Raw genomic sequence first — 16,363 nt, forward strand, 5'->3', positions numbered from 1 at the left:
ACACTATTGATTCTGTAGTGCTGAACTCATATCCTTAAGCTCTGCATAATCATTTTCATCTTCTCTCTCTTTTTTCTCCAAGTACCGAAGCTGGGTTCACAGACTTTTCATATTTCTTCAGTGGTTTTGGAAATGTGACTGACTTACTAATGCCCATAGTCAATACAGATTGTAAGCCAGACAAGTACCAATTATACAAGCCTAAATGAAAATAGTCTGGCTCCGTAGAACGTGTTAAAACTAAATCCACCTTGGACTCGTATGGTCGGTCACCTCTTCCGGTTCTGCAATTTGGACTGGCCATTCCGGTGCTGACTGTGTTGAACATGGAATATTGACCGAGGACAGGAATTTTCACCGATAATGCAGATTAAAATTTCAAATTCACAGGGATTAGTGGATCAACATATGAATGTGGTCAGCTTTACATCTTTCAACAAGGCCTCACCGCAAAAACTCAAGGAAATCTAGAAAATTTGGCCCCTTTCCAATCTGTATACAATCCAATCAAGAACTTGAATAGAAATTATTTATTCATAAAGTTCATGTATCGGAAAGTCTGATCCTTATGAATACTTTGCTTGAAATTGAGCATTGAAAACACCACTTGTTCCAAAAGCTTAAGCTGATAGAAAGAGATAGATTTTTATTATTTATTTTATATCTTAACATTCCCTCTCACGTGTAGGCCAGACTCTCTCTCAATAGGTGACTCAACATATGAAGTATTTAATTAAATATGATAGAGTGTATAGTCAGCATTCGAACTCAGAACCTCTGCTCTAATACCATGAAAAATCACTCTCCAAAATTCTTTTCAAGTCAAGGCTGATGAAGTAACTTGAGAATTTGGAAAATGGAAGCTGCTCATTTAAAATCTGGACAAACAAAGTTGACGACTGACGATGATTTTGCAAAGTACAAGAGAAAATATCCAAAAACAAAGAAAAAATAAGTCCTGATGTACGATAAATATGTCTTCCACAATCAACATCATTTTTTTCCAAAGTGTACGGTATGCTTGCGAGTGATTATGCAAACTATGCCCCTTCGTCCAACGGTTCTGGTTTGGGGGAGTACAAAGCAGTCCCAAGAGTTTTATACAAAGCAGTATCAGAATAGACAGCACGAGCCCTCAATGTCCTAATCCGATGTCTATGCCTATGACCTCTCTGGTGCTGGTGACTGCGCTTCTCTTTCTTTTCCTCCTCCTCTCCCTCCTCCTTCTGTTCATCTCTCTTCCCTTCCTTTTTCATGTCACCTTCATTTTCACCTCCCAGTCCATTCTTCAGTTCTCCACTTTCATTTTTTCCTTCTGTTGGTACAATGTACACAAAGGGTCCAATTGGGATATCTTTCAAGTCCAAGATAGGCTCTAAGGTCTTGACCACATTGGTCATTGTGGGTCTTGACTTCGGGTGCAGGCTCAGGCATTGATGAGCCAGCAAGGCTAATTTCCTAGCCCCTTCTCTCGAGTACTGTCCTTCAAGTCTGGGGTCCATTATTCTGTCAAGTTTATGAGAATCCTTTAGAAAAGGTCTTGCCCATTCTACCATGTTCTGCTCTCTACTGGGTCGGTTCTTGTCCACGGATCTTCTGCCCGTCAGTAGCTCTAAAAGGACCACTCCGAAGCTGTATACATCGCTCATAATCGTCAAATGGCCTGATTAATTTTAAACCAATTTAGTAATTTTCAAATTAATTATGTTATTAGCTTGAAAAGTAACTGTATTACCTGTCATGATGTATTCGGGAGCTGCATAGCCTTCGGTACCCATGATACGAGTTGTGACGTGAGTGTCTTCTCCTTCTGGTCCATCCGTTGCAAGCCCAAAATCAGAGAGCTTAGCAGCGAAATCCTGAAAAAGTAGATACATCTTGTTTAGTGACACTTACACTTATATGATAAGAAAAAATGGCTAAGAAGATCAATGATATTACAGAGTCTAATAAGATGTTTGAAGCTTTAAAATCTCTATATATGACTGGTTTTTCCTCTTCGTGGAGAAAAGCAAGGCCTTTTGCAACCCCAATGGCAATTTTTATTCTTGTTAACCAAGGCAAGGCTGCAGAATAACCTGCATTAATCAGAAAAAGAGAAATTTATAACAGGAACAAACAAAACGGAAGCAACCTATATCAAATTTGAAAGAACAGGGCATATTTACTTCTAAATAGTTTGTTTTCCAAGTTTCCAAGCTCCATGTACTCGTACACGAGTAGCCTGTGCTCATCCTCACAGCAGTATCCAATCAAGGTGACAAGATGGGAGTGCCTTAATTGCCCAAGATATATTACTTCAGCCTGCAGAATAAAAATGATTCATTCAAACATAAGCATATATTTTCATCATCTAAAAATGGGAAAATCTTCTTTCCAGAACAACAGATGATATTGGCAAATATAGAAATGGGGTTAGAAATGCTTACCAGCCATTCCCTGTGGCCTTGTGTCCCTTCCAAGTCCAGTACCTTGACAGCCACAGGTTGAGTCTCCAATCCAGGCCTAAGTTTGTCATCAATGAACCCCTTATATACCCGTCCAAATCCACCTTCACCCAGATAATTACTAGCTGAAAAGTTTTGTGTAATAGCTTTGAGCTCCTTGAGAGTAAAAACATGAAGATTTGATCCAACAAGAGAGTTTGATAGATCACTCACGATAGAGAAGGAGGAGGTGCTTAAATCCGAGAGCGATAATCTCTGGAATGAACTTTGGTTGGATGCTGGAAGTTTTGGCTTGGGGGTCGGTTTCTGGGCATTGAAACATCTGGATAAGAAACTTTTCAATGTGAACTTGTTGAAAGCCATTACTTTAATTTTGAAGGTATGCTCTTAGCTCAAGTTTCTTAACATTAAGCTAAACAGTCTCTTTTAAAGCTTGATGTTGAAGCAATTTATATTGATAAAGAAGCATGTGGGCATAAAATAGGATGTAATTTGAGATCAGGACTCAAACCACAAAGTCTATTGCCTAATCATAATTGACTACCTCCTTTTCCTTGCTGGGAAAATATTAATTTGGCATTAAATATGGAAGCCGACTAGCTCTAGAAGGATAGATAGCATTGTACTAAACAGTTTTTAGTTTGGGTCCTAAGTTTATTTGGTGGTAGTGTAAAAATGACCTAATTTTCTCAGGCTTGACTTTGAAGCTTGACAGCTGCAACCATTTTGGAATGGTTCATGTTACAAAAACTATGTCTAGGTAAAGTTTGCTTGATCATGAGCTAAATTGGAGCTTCTGTGTAATTTCTTGTGTTGGCAATTTGGATACTTTGACAAAGCAGCTTATCAATATGCCCATGCCAGCCTCTTTTATGTGCCTATGTACCCATTTAGATTCTCATTTCTTGCTTTGTGTCTCTCATGCTCATGAGCAATGAAAATTTATATGGATAGGCCCACTAAATCACTAAGAGAAATGTTTTAACCACAAAGAAATTTCATAAAAGGAAACTCACGAATTGACGTGTGTTAATGTAGTATGTTAAATTATAAAGCTATTTATCGTAAAGTAAATATAATCTATCATATGAATATATGTCAATTTGTGAGTTTATTTTTATGAGATCTCTTTAAAACTATAGCAATTCTCAATCACTAATATCCATTTTGTTTGTTTTTTTGTTTTTTGTTTTGTTGATATATATATATATATAATATATATATCAAAGACAGACAAAACACAAACGTATTAGTATGATTTGAAACCTAAGATTTGACCAAAAAGAAACAACTTATTGCTCGGGCTTCAATTCGTAACTAAATTAATTAACTAATTCCTTGCAACTTCTAGAAACTACATGGATAAGAAAGTTTTTTCTAAGTTGCCAAAAGAATGAAGAAAAATAAAATCACATCAGGTAATAAGATCATGTTTGGTTATGCAGTTCAAATGAGATGATATGAGATATTTTGTTAAAAGTTAAATAAAATATTATTATAATATTATTTTTATTTTGTGATTTGAAAATGTTGAATTATTTATTATATTTTATGTGAGAGTTTAAAAAAACTGTAATGATTATATAAGATAAGATGAGATAGTTTGATTTTGTGTAACTAAATCAACCCAGTTTCCAAATTCTAATAAATAAATAAACTTTGGTTGCAACTCAATATGATTTTGACACACCAGTGCCACATCAATTAATAAATAGATTTTTAACCTTTTTATAGCCAATCTTGCAACTAAATCAAAAGCAGTACTATTCGTTCTAGTATAAATAGTTACCATCTATGATTGATGAGAAACTCAATGAACTCTTGCCAATTGATTTTGGGTTGTTTCTTCATTAATGAAAATTTGAGGTATGGTCAAATTGGAGAGTCTTCCTTGAATGGGGGGGTTGGGATCTTAATGGAATCCTCATGGAACCAGGTTGAAAATTAGCATCAAACAAACATTTAGTTAACCCAACAATATAATATAGAATAATAAAGACTAGCAATGATGAGATTTTCTGGTCTTTTTCTCATGGGAGATGCCTAATTATATCCTCATGTACATATATATATATATATATATATAATTAAGAAGCTTGGCCTTAATCTGTTCGTTTCACACTTGGCACAAAATCTTTGGGTGTAAAAAAATGTCTTGAAAACGATATTTTTATTTTTCGTGGGACCTTGTGAAAGAAACTCATCAAGAAAAGATAAAAATGATCATTTTAATTTACTCGATGAGGAGAGAAAAACGTGCATGGAGAGGAGGTGAGCCTCCATTGTTTAGTACCTAGCTTGCACTGTCGTATATTTTGTCGAAATATAATATTTTGAATAATCTTCATTTTGACTGTTCATGTATTTTATTTTTTTTTATTTACTAATTAAATAAATGACTATTAATATATTGATGTATTTTTATATTTTTTAAAAATATTTAAATATATTAAAAAATATAAAATAAAATTTATATTAGTGAACACGCCCAATGGCCAAAGCTTGACGGCACACTATCCTAATATTTTTACCTAGTTTGCAGCTAATAAGCCAATTTACAAATGAGTAATGTTACAGAGAAGTTATTATAATAATACACACTTTGCATTTACTGTGTGGCTGCTTTTAGTTGATTGTTCCTAATATTCACTTAGAAAGATGTGTGGTCTAGATGATACCACATCATGTATGTAAATTGAATATTCTCGATAGTAACTCCTATCTATATTTATTCTTTACAAATATATATAAATATTACATAATACAATCTGATTTGCACCAAACGTCAAAGTACATCACCCCTCCCCACCATAACCAAGTGACTATCTGGGTTGGTGGCTGTCAATTTCTATGAACGAAATGACCCCAAAAAAAATAAAAAATAAAAAACAAAAACGTTCACGTATTCAGAAGTAGCTTAAACTTTACTTGTCAGATAGATCAGCTCAGCAGCAGCAGCCATCATATATAGCTAGTGAGTATCTCGTTGCTCGTGATTTTTTGACACGTAACGCATGCTAGGCGTGAAAGATGATTCACACAAAATACTTGCCAAACTCTTAATACAAAATTCATTGCATCCAAACCGGCAAAGATCAATCTTTCTCCCTACGTAAGAAAGTAATACTGCGTCCACCCTCAAGACTCATTCCTATCTTTGCAACCTTCGATTCCCTCCCAACAGTCCTATTCCAAAATCTTAAGAGACTTATAAACTGAATATGAATTATAAACTCGGATCAATTACTAGTTATCTTAAAACATTAAGCGGACAAAGATGAAATGTAAAGTTAAAACTTCTGTCATGATATCATGTTAAATCATCACTTATTCTAAATTTTTGAAAAAAAAATACATTTAATCACTTAATTTATATTGTAATAATCGTAAATTTTCTCTTGATTTACAAAATAAGGGACTAATTTTCTCGGGCGTACATTTAATCATTTGTGTTACTTATTATTAAATAATATTAATTTAAACTAATTAAATCAAATATAGCATAACCAATTAAATTATAATTTTGAATATATAATATATATATATATATATATGCAATATAATTGTTAGAGAGAGTGACATGATTTTACCGCTAAGAAATCAATCACATCATCAATTAAAGCATTAAGTTTTAACTAAAAATGAATGTATTATTAAATGAGAATTATACATTTAATTTTAGACTAAACGTCGCGCAATTATTTCAAAAGTTTATAAAATTTATTATTAAAAAATTAATTTTTTTTAATATGAATCTTATATTTTATTCATTTTTTTTTAAAATAATTATACAACGATTATATGTAAAATTTACAATTGTAAATATCTTTCCTCTTAATTTTAAGTTACAGATTTTTATTGTAGCTCTCTCTCTCGTTTTCACGAGTGTTTTTCTGTTTTCTACGCGTGCCTTTTCACTCGAGCAAAATCTATAAGATTTGAAGATCAAATTGCTAAAACAATTTTAGAAATAAAAAAATACCAGATTTGAAACGTCTTGGAAAGTTCTATTTAATGTAATTATTCTTGTGCATTGCATAAATTTGCTACTACTAAGAATCTAAGATGATTTAATTAAACAAACTTAAGTAACTTCATAAAATTCGTCAGATTTATTTTATAATAAAAGTAACTTTACAATCTAACATACCACATCAAACCATATCAATTTGTGAATTTACTTTTGTATAATCTATTTATGCTTAAAATATTTTCCTTTAATTAATGTTACCCGGGATTTATATATAGAAGTTTACTACGTACATCTCTCTTTTTTGCACAAAAATATGAAAAATATTACATACAGTTATGAAATGCGCAAGTACCGTACAATCGCTTTGAAAAAGAGTAAATTCCACTATTAAAAAATTAATTTTGTTTTTATGTGACTCATATCTATTCACTTTTTTTCAAAATGATTACACGGCACTTACACACTCCAACTGCAACTATCATTTCTCAAAATATATTTCACCACCTCAGTTCCAGTTCTGATATAGCAAAGAGTACAAGGGGATATTAAAAAACCACAAAAACAAAAACGAATATAAAAAATGAATATTTAAAAAAAAAAAAAAAGATATGAGAGCTTGATGTCGGGTTAAGCAGCTCCACACTGATAGATGTTGCCATACTTACAATTAAGAAAATTTACAACTGCGGAAAGAATTGGAAAGAAGTGTAAAATAAAGGACTAAAATATACAGATATACCCTCGTCCACAATACCGCACAAAAGTTATATACAGAAAGAACCTGCAACATCACCAATTTTAAGTATAGACAACGAACTTGACCTGTATATCATTGTAGCAGTTGTAGTTACCTTTGCTGAACAAAAAAGTATCGCCACGACTCGGAGCCAAACGAATACATGAAGCTTGGGAATAATACTCTTTAACATTCATCTATAGTGAAAATGCTATCTGAAAACAAGGCTTCCATTCTGCTGCATCCTTAAGTTTTCAATGAGTGATTGGTAAAATGATTTCAATGCCTTGATATCACTACCCTGCGTAAAGGAACATTTCACATGGCAGAACAAAAGTTAGAGCATTATGCCAGACATTCAATCTTGGGTCATCCCTGTAAACAATATATCTATTTAAAATGTGTTTGAATTGAGAAAGCTTTTTAGAGATGTTTTCTTGAGGTTTGAAACACATAGTGGTGGAAACCATGGAAAATATGAAGGGAAGACAACTTTTTTGAGAGGTTCTATTACGAGTTTTGCAAAAGTTTGTTTGGTTTTTGTTTTGTTTCAGAAGTCGAGGTAAGATGTTATGATAATTAAGATTGTTTTGGTGTAAGGATGTTTGGAGTGAGAGTGGGAAAAAGTTTCAGTGTAAAGAAAAAAATACATGATTAACATGCAGATAATATTAAAAGCATAAGCATGGTCGTACAAGCTTTGAGCTACTTTTAATACCTGCAACTTCTGACAATATTGCGCCGCCAAATCTTGAGGGCAACATGCAGCTGGAAAACCTTTTGATACAAAATGAATAAGAAACTCATCGCCAAATTTTTCATACATGACCTTCTGAGCAAGCACAATTTCTCCGAACAAAACAAGCTGTCAAGTATATTCAAAATAACAATTTCTATCAGTACAAATCACCAAGACATCGAATACTTTCTTTAAAAAGCACAAATAGAATCTCTCTCAACATTACAACATTACATGACAACGAAATTCAAAACAAACATATCAAAACAAGGATATGCCAAAAGAATAAATAATGCAAGGCAAGTTAGTTAGTACATGTTAGATCATTGATTAATAAAATACTAATGCTATGATATAGTGTAACTCATGAAGTAACCAGGTCATTTTTTTCATCACATATTATAAGGTAATATAGTTCAATATCTTAATAAAAATGTTGTACTTCAAACCCATGTTGTTGAATTGCCCCTTCACCTTTAAGGACTCATTCACTAGGAGTGGGATGATTACTTGCAAGGGCAAACAAGATACTTTTTCTTTGTAAGTAAAAGAAGATACATTTTCTTCTACGAGCCAATACAACCCTGGTCTTCTTGCAAACCAATAAAAAAAGGAAAAATGTACATATACGTTGCTCAAACTATAGTGAATTCATTTTTTAATTATACCAGACAGCGCCCATTTTGGACCAGCATTTATCTAAGATAGTGACTTCTTTTAAACCTCCAGGCAAGTATCAATCTAGAACTTCTCCATGATCACCTCTCCACTTTGCCAATCGCACTCCTCTCCACTTTGCCAATCACGCTGCAGGTCTTCCAGCAATATTCATTAGATGAAGAATAACTATGGGTTCCTCAGTATGGATTATTGGCCGTTAGATTAATTTTCTGCTAACTAACTTCATCAAAACTGATATTAAGATGAGGAATATGCTAGAGTGGAAAACCAAAGTTCTCTAGGAAAAAATGAGGGACGGAGAAGAAGAGCATAGTCTGAGAAAAACTATGAAAATATTAATAGGCCCAAATTAACTACAATCAAAAGCCAATTTAGCTAGATTGTTTATGGCAAAATTAGAAGTTCTACAGATCTAACAATTTAGCTAGATTTTTTATGGCAAATTCCTCGGACAGGTGCCTACATATCTTATTCCTGGATGACTACACATAAATGAGTCAAAATTTGAAAAGAAAATGGATACATTTAAGTGACTCCCGTTAGTTTTTCTAATTATAACTTAAACATGTAGTCCTATACATCAATTACTTGGTAAGAAGCTTTGACAATAACCTGTCGATCACATAGAATGTAAAAGACCAAATAAGTAGGGAACATTTCGATAATAATAATGATAATAGCATGAATAATAAACTTACAGTATTTGCATCACGAAACTCGAAGGATTTATCAAGCAAGCTATACAAACAACAATTTGTTGCAAAGACCTCAATCATAAATTTTTGGAAACCAGGCACCTGAAAACAATTCGCCATTCAAAATCATAAGAGGTTTTTACGAGGATGAAAAAAATTACCTCTACAAAACAATAGTGTCTGGGGGAACCTGGTAATTACCTTTTCTTCGCTGTAAGGCCTGGTACACCAGTCATTAATTAATGTAATAAAAATCTGAACACACGCCTGGGTACCAGAAAATAAAAAATTAGATTCAGATTATGACTTTTAATATTTTAGAAGTTTTAATGTGCTGGGAATCTATCTTAAGAAAATCAAAATGCTTTAAAAGTAAAATCTGCAAGTATCACAGACCTTTCTTACAAGAATATCCCTATGATTACAAGATGTGTACAATAGCAACTGCATGATTGAATCCAAGTAGCCCCTACTTTTGGGGGAAAGAAAAATGGAAGAAAGATTATGTGTAGCTATCACATGAAGAAATGTATATAATGTTCGTTGAAGCTCCTGCAATTCACGGATTTCCTACAAGAGAAAATAAGGAGTCATGGCATGCACATGAGCAATAGAAATCCCCAAAGTACAGAGAACTGGTACAGGATGTTGAAAATTACTATGTAAAATGCTTCAAGTAGATTTTCACTTTCATATACATTACAACCACTCTTTAAGACATAGATCTGGAGTAATTTTCAAGGCTAGCAATAAATATCAAGGACAGAAAATCAACTCACTTCACCACCTAAATTAGAAAGAACTCATTATGCTACCTGATGCAGCTTATAAAACTGGAACTTACAATCCATATAATTTTTTTTTTATAAGTAACTTACAATCCATATAATTGAATCATGTAATAGAAAGCCAATTTTAAAGGAAGAAAACAATCATTTTGTAACCTTTTCACTAGACAATACAAACATGAATATTAGATTTCCCAACTCTTTATAACTGAATAAAAAAAATTCGTAATTTGTTCTCTCCATTTTTTTTTTTATTCATAAAAGTAGGCAAAGCCCAAGTACACGGAGTGTTCTCTCTATTTTTTTTTTTAAGGATGTAAGCAATCGTTGTTTAAGGAAAACATCCATAAAGTAACTGAATTTTTTTTTTCAACATAGAATTTTTTCTTGCTCAAAAACAATCAGACAATAAGGCTTTTTATGTAAAAGAAATATGTCAAGAGCAGTGGCTGCAGAAGCATTCATTTAATGAACAAACATCAGGAAAAGTTTTGCTGAATTGCTCTTCCCATACCTCAGTATTGGTTCCAGGTCCTGAAGGAAATGCATCTCTTGGGACAACATTAAATATCATCCCAGCAATAGCAGGAAATACTTCTTCCAATATGTCGTGGAACAGTGTGTTGAACTTGCATATAAGTTGATTGAGTAACAAAAGAAAACTGACCATCTCCTTTGGCTGAAAGAAAGCACGATCTAGAATCAAAACCTTCATGGCACTAAAGCAATTAGTAAACTAATGAAGAAACCTATAATCATTCTCAATCATAATTTGTAAACCATAACAAAGCAATAAAACATTCCTTCACAGCTTAACTAGAGCAAAGGAAATGAAAATAGTTCTTTCTTCAAACTGAGAAAAGGAGATGGGAACAAAGATATATGTTTTGATAAGTTGGGAAAGAAGATATATGTTGAAAGATAAATAAAGTGAAGCAAAGCATGATGCCAATCATTTCATTGACTATAGGAAGAAAATTATTCTAGATATATTATCGGATCAACCAACGCATGCTTCTATTTGCTTTTTTTTGTCTCTTCTATCGTATACAAAAAAAAAAAAAAAAATTGCATCCAGTCATTCAGACACAACAGTTATCTTCCCTATAAATGTGCCTAAAAATTTATTTCTTAACCCTACTCCAATTGTTAGGTGAAGGCAGAGCAGGTTAGCCCTTGTTTCCATCTTTTATGGAAAACAATCACTCTTTCAATGTATTCCAAATCATTGGCTCTTCATTTCACTGTTTTTACCTCAGTTTCTGCAAGCAATTGCTCCAATGCCTTTGGGAGGTATGGAAATACAGATGCTCCTAAAGTTTCCACCATGCGGTGTATAAATGACATGACCTGAATACCACACACAAGCATCAGGTAACAGGAGCAGCTGATAAAATATCAAAACACAGTACTTCCATGGACCCATATCTAACTCTTACCTTATTCCGCAAAGGTTCTATCTTCGGAAATACAAGAAGAACTTGGAGGAGAATATCCAGTGTCTGGATCATATATAAAAGAAGAAAAAAATTAGTGCATCATATGATGCCCCTACAATGATTTCTGCAGCAAAACTAATCTCATCCATTAACTGATTATCAACAAACTACAAAGAGCAAGGTAGGCACCGCAGAAACAGTGTCCAACCGAGCAAAATTTTACTTCAGTTTTTCATATCTCATCGAAGCAAGAAACTATTTTTTTATACAAGTGAAGCAAGAAACTGATGTAGTTCTCTCTTTCTGATAAAGCTAATGAACAGACTGACGTTAGAAATCCATGACAATGATTCTCAAAATCCTGGATAGAAAACTCAACACAATAAAGTTGCAGACCTGCTTGAACATGAGACCAATTGCCGGACGACTAGCAGTTACAAGGCGCTCGCTGAAGCCCTGGATTGCATACAGACATATTGAGGACAATTAGCATACAAACCAAGTCAGAACTCCAATCCAAACACCAAGAAGTTAGAATTTTTTTTTTTATTATTGGCACCGGGTGTCCAATCCCGGGGGTGCACAGACAAGAAGTTAGAAAATTATTGTCATTATTACAAAAACAAGGGTTATAAAATGAATACACATAACTTGTTTTAACATACAGGCTTACAGCCAAAATACACAAGCAAGTTGGAACAATCCGGCTCAGAAATCTATGAATTCACAGATAGTGACTCTATTTACTTTTAATACACTCATATAATTGCATTGGTATTTAGTAAAACATGAAAGGTTTTATAAAACTATTGCACATCATACAAAATGAAAAAATCAACCAGCCAAGATGAAAGAAGTACCAAGCAACAAATCAGAAGATCAAAAAGGATGGAAAAGAACCTTGCTGAGAGAGTTTATTGCCATGATTATTTGCTGGATAATAGCAATTTTTTCAGGAGCCTCATCTGGAGACAATAATTTTGCATTCTTGAGCAATTCATCAACCTGCATTGCAGGATGATCTTATCAAAAGGATATATATCAAATTTTGGCTGTTTCAAATATTGTGAACAAACAAAGAACTTTTTTTTAGGGCAGGGAAGAAGCTCCTAAGAAATTAAAGATTTCATCCATATGAATTATAACCTGTTGACAAAGAGGAGTGAGCAATGTGGAGAGATAATCGGATTGCTTTTCCAAAGGTACATCTTCCATCCCAATCAATAAACCAATTGCCTGTTAAGGGAGCATGTAAAAATTAAAAATAAAATAAAAAAATCATCCACAGCCTCTGGAATGACGTTACTTCACCTACACACACAACAAACTACAGAGGAACCACAATGATAAATCAATACCTCAAAAATGTGACTACCATCTTCAGATCCCAAAAGATCTTTTGATGCATAATCCATACTTGTAAATCGAGCAACTGTATCTTGCAGACTCTGAAAATACATGGAAAAAATCAGGGAGATAGCAGGAGAGAAGGAATGAGAAATAGTCAAATCAATCAAACCTAATGGTGAGAGAAAGAAACAGAGGGTGGAACTATTTGTGACAAATATTGGCATTCGATAATCAATAAAATAAAACAAAAAGGTAGAAGATAAAATATAAATGAAGATCCAATTACCTGCAAAATTGTCTCTATAAAAGGCACAAGCTTCATTTTCAGCAATTTTACAACCTTCATGAACAGATAACTTGCCCGTAGGCTCACATCGATGTTTGGATGGTGTATACCTCTTTCATCAAGATAGGCAGCCAAAACGATAGGAATGTATTTGGCATTCTCCTGAACAAACTTCATATATCGTGTTATTGCCTCTAGATACATGAGTGCTACTAGCCTATTAGAATGGCAAGGAAACCTTGTTGATATAATTGTTGGCACCAACTCACTCAAAAGTCCACTTCCAGTTCGAATAGACTCATCACTTATTGACTCTCCTAGAGCATAAAAAAGATATAATGCAGCTTCCACCTCTTCAACATTCCTGTCGGGTGGGGAGGCAACAGCACTAACTATTGAGTTTCTGATAAATAACTGGGTGACATCAGGAGCCACACGACTCATGCTACGAAGCAGCACAAGTATATCCTTCCTAAACTCCACCATCCTATATTCCTCCTCCTTTCCAATTTTATCTAATACATCAAGATTATTGCGGTACGTAGGATCATAACGAATATGGGTATGGATCGCTTCTAATATCCGACCAACATTATGCAGCTGCTTCTCGCTCAAAGGAGAGAGGCTTTTCATTGTGCCAACATAAGCCGACAGAAATTGCACTATGCTAAATGGCGCATCAACCTCACAGTTCTGCATTACATAGAAAACTGAGGGCAAGACTTCATTCAAAAGCTCCATTGAAATACTTTTTTCTTCCTCAGAACTTAACCGTTTGAAGCATTCTATAACTTCTGCTGCATACCCACTAAGCAATCCAGCTATGCTTGAAATGAAGTCAGAATCACCATCCTCAGCAATCAACCCAAAAACGCGACTGATTTGAAGACTCTGCAACAGTGAAAGTTTTGATTGTGGTTCCATCCGCTTAGAAACCACTGCCAACAAACACGCAGCGGCAGCACCACGGAGATGTTCCGACACCAAAATTAAGTCAAACAATAGTGGGATAAATGCATCATTCACAATCAAACCAATATCAATCCAAGAAATATACCTCCTCATAGACTCTAATACACTAGTACAGAGTTCCTGATCAGAATTCCTATACAATGACACAATGTCGTACCACACTCTCACTATCTGTGGCACACACTGCTGCCTCATTGCATCCTTAATCCGCCCAGCAGCCACCATCTCTTCAGAACTTCGTGTATAGTCCAAACTAATCAATTCATCATCCAAAGCATTCAAAATCCGACAAAACATATCGATTACCACAGCCCCTTTGCTCAGATGAGATAAAAAATCAAAAAACACGGAGGACCAAATTAACGGGTACTCAAAATAAATCAAAGTAACCAAAACCTGAGCAAACTTGTTCTTTATATATGCAGGACTCTCTAATAGCCTGGCAACATTCTTATCATCGATAGGCTCCGAACACGCTATAGAAAATACTGATTTCCTGATGAAAAACTTCTCATCTAGACTCATTGATGCATAGCGGATCCTAATAACGTCTTGAAGAGTCTGTAAACACCAAAATTGGACCTCCAGTAGGTTCGAAAAGCATAATTTATTAATACAAATACTACAAATCGAAGGTTTTTCCTTGATGTCGTCACAATAATCCTTGGCCTTCTTTTTTAAAGCATCATCAAGACTACCCGATACATCGAACAATATAAGTATAGCCTTCTCTAAATCATCCATGCTCTTTTAAAAAAAAAAATCTAAAAAAGAAGACTTTCCTCTACTTCCCAGCACTTTATCGGAGGAACAAAATTTTCCCAGAAAAACCACCAACTTTCTGCTTCTGGGCTTTCTAGAAGATGTTTCTGGGGTTTAAAGATTTGGATGAACAGCGAACAACCCCAAATGGATTTTAGAGAATGAGAGATTCAGAGGTATGCGAGAGCTTACCTCAAATTGTGATCAGGTCAATTGGAAGATCATTATAACTAAGTCTATATTGTGAATTGTGTAGTTAAAGCTAGGGTTTTTCCTTGTTTTCTTATGCGTCGTTAATTTCTTCTGTGTCTTGAGCGCATAGCCTAGGGTTTGGGATAGGTTGAGTTGGGATCTATATTTATAGTTTAGTTTTTCCCGAGATATATGGTACGTTTGCTTATCAATCTCATTTTAATTTATTATTATTATTTTTTTAAAATTTAATATAAAATATAATAAATAATTTAATTTTTTAAAATTTTAAAATAATAATAATATTTCAACATATCAATTCAACCTAATTTGTAATTTAAGAATACAATAAAGAAAAGACAACATAAGTCATGCAATAAAAGTATAGGGTAAATCCTATAACTATCTATCTATTATTTTAATTACATTTCAATTTTTTTTAAGTACTTTTTTATTTTTTTTAATTATTAAGTAAATTAAAAATTAAAAAAATAATAAATAAATATTAATAGAATAGTATCTCTATTATTATTTATATAAATTACTTAAAATAAATTAGTTTGTTGGGAGACAAATTTAAAAGGATAGTGATAGAGTAATAAATAGATAGCAGAATAGTCATCCAATCATTATTCAATTTGAAAAGCCGTGTACAATCTTGGAATATGAAAAACTGGTATGGCGGTGTAGGATGAACTCCTTTTGGCGAAAGCTTTGAGATGTTTGGATTTGAAGATGAATTGAGATAGATTGTGAATAATAATGAAATGAGTTGTAAATAGTAGTGAGATTTGTGAGTTAAAGTTGCTAAATAGTAATAAATAGTAGTGAGATGAGTTGAGATAAGTTGAGATGAGCTGAGATGATTTACTGAATAATAATGAATAGTAGTGAGAAGAGGTGCTCATTGGCTAGGATTTAAGTTAGGATTGTGATCAGATGAAATAAATTAAAATTAAAAATTTTAAAAAATATTATTTTTTAATATTATTATTATTTTAATATTTAAAAAATTAAATTATTTATTATATTTTATATAAAAATTTATTAAAATCGTAACGATGAGATAAGTTGAGAATATTTCTCAATCAAAATTTGGTGTAATTGTCTTTAATAAGAAAACAAGTATTTACAAACATAATTTCTACAAAATTGATAAAATTTTATTTGCTATAAAAATTTAAAAAAAAAAATCATATTAACGGTGTGGAGAAAGGTTGGAACACGTTACCACATCCTCTACAAAACCATTCGCATTAACTCATAACTCATAGAAAAATTATAGACATAAGCTTCACACATT

At 33.2% G+C, this 16,363-nt stretch overlaps 2 protein-coding genes across 2 annotated transcripts; both read right to left on the reverse strand.

Moving 5' to 3' along the window:
• Nucleotides 1-875: 875 nt before the first annotated feature.
• LOC109022315 (putative receptor-like protein kinase At1g72540) lies at nucleotides 876-2,810 on the reverse strand. Its single transcript, XM_035683691.1, has 6 exons — nucleotides 2,430-2,810; nucleotides 2,169-2,304; nucleotides 1,942-2,078; nucleotides 1,736-1,859; nucleotides 1,301-1,663; nucleotides 876-1,234 (listed from the first exon to the last, which is right to left on the reverse strand). Exons 1-6 carry the CDS (start codon nucleotides 2,808-2,810, stop codon nucleotides 1,041-1,043), a joined length of 1,335 nt encoding a protein of 444 aa, XP_035539584.1. The 3' UTR covers nucleotides 876-1,040.
• Nucleotides 2,811-6,961: 4,151 nt separating this feature from the next.
• Nucleotides 6,962-15,197, reverse strand: LOC109022311 (exportin-T-like). Its single transcript, XM_019005184.2, has 13 exons — nucleotides 13,135-15,197; nucleotides 12,857-12,946; nucleotides 12,645-12,734; nucleotides 12,399-12,503; nucleotides 11,895-11,954; nucleotides 11,499-11,561; nucleotides 11,314-11,409; nucleotides 10,574-10,738; nucleotides 9,668-9,841; nucleotides 9,473-9,538; nucleotides 9,275-9,373; nucleotides 7,875-8,021; nucleotides 6,962-7,457 (listed from the first exon to the last, which is right to left on the reverse strand). Exons 1-13 carry the CDS (start codon nucleotides 14,848-14,850, stop codon nucleotides 7,368-7,370), a joined length of 2,961 nt encoding a protein of 986 aa, XP_018860729.2. The 5' UTR covers nucleotides 14,851-15,197; the 3' UTR covers nucleotides 6,962-7,367.
• Between the last annotated feature and the right edge of the window lie 1,166 nt (nucleotides 15,198-16,363).

The sequence above is a fragment of the Juglans regia genome, chromosome 12 (assembly GCF_001411555.2).
Source record: "Juglans regia cultivar Chandler chromosome 12, Walnut 2.0, whole genome shotgun sequence".
NCBI lineage: Eukaryota > Viridiplantae > Streptophyta > Magnoliopsida > Fagales > Juglandaceae > Juglans > Juglans regia.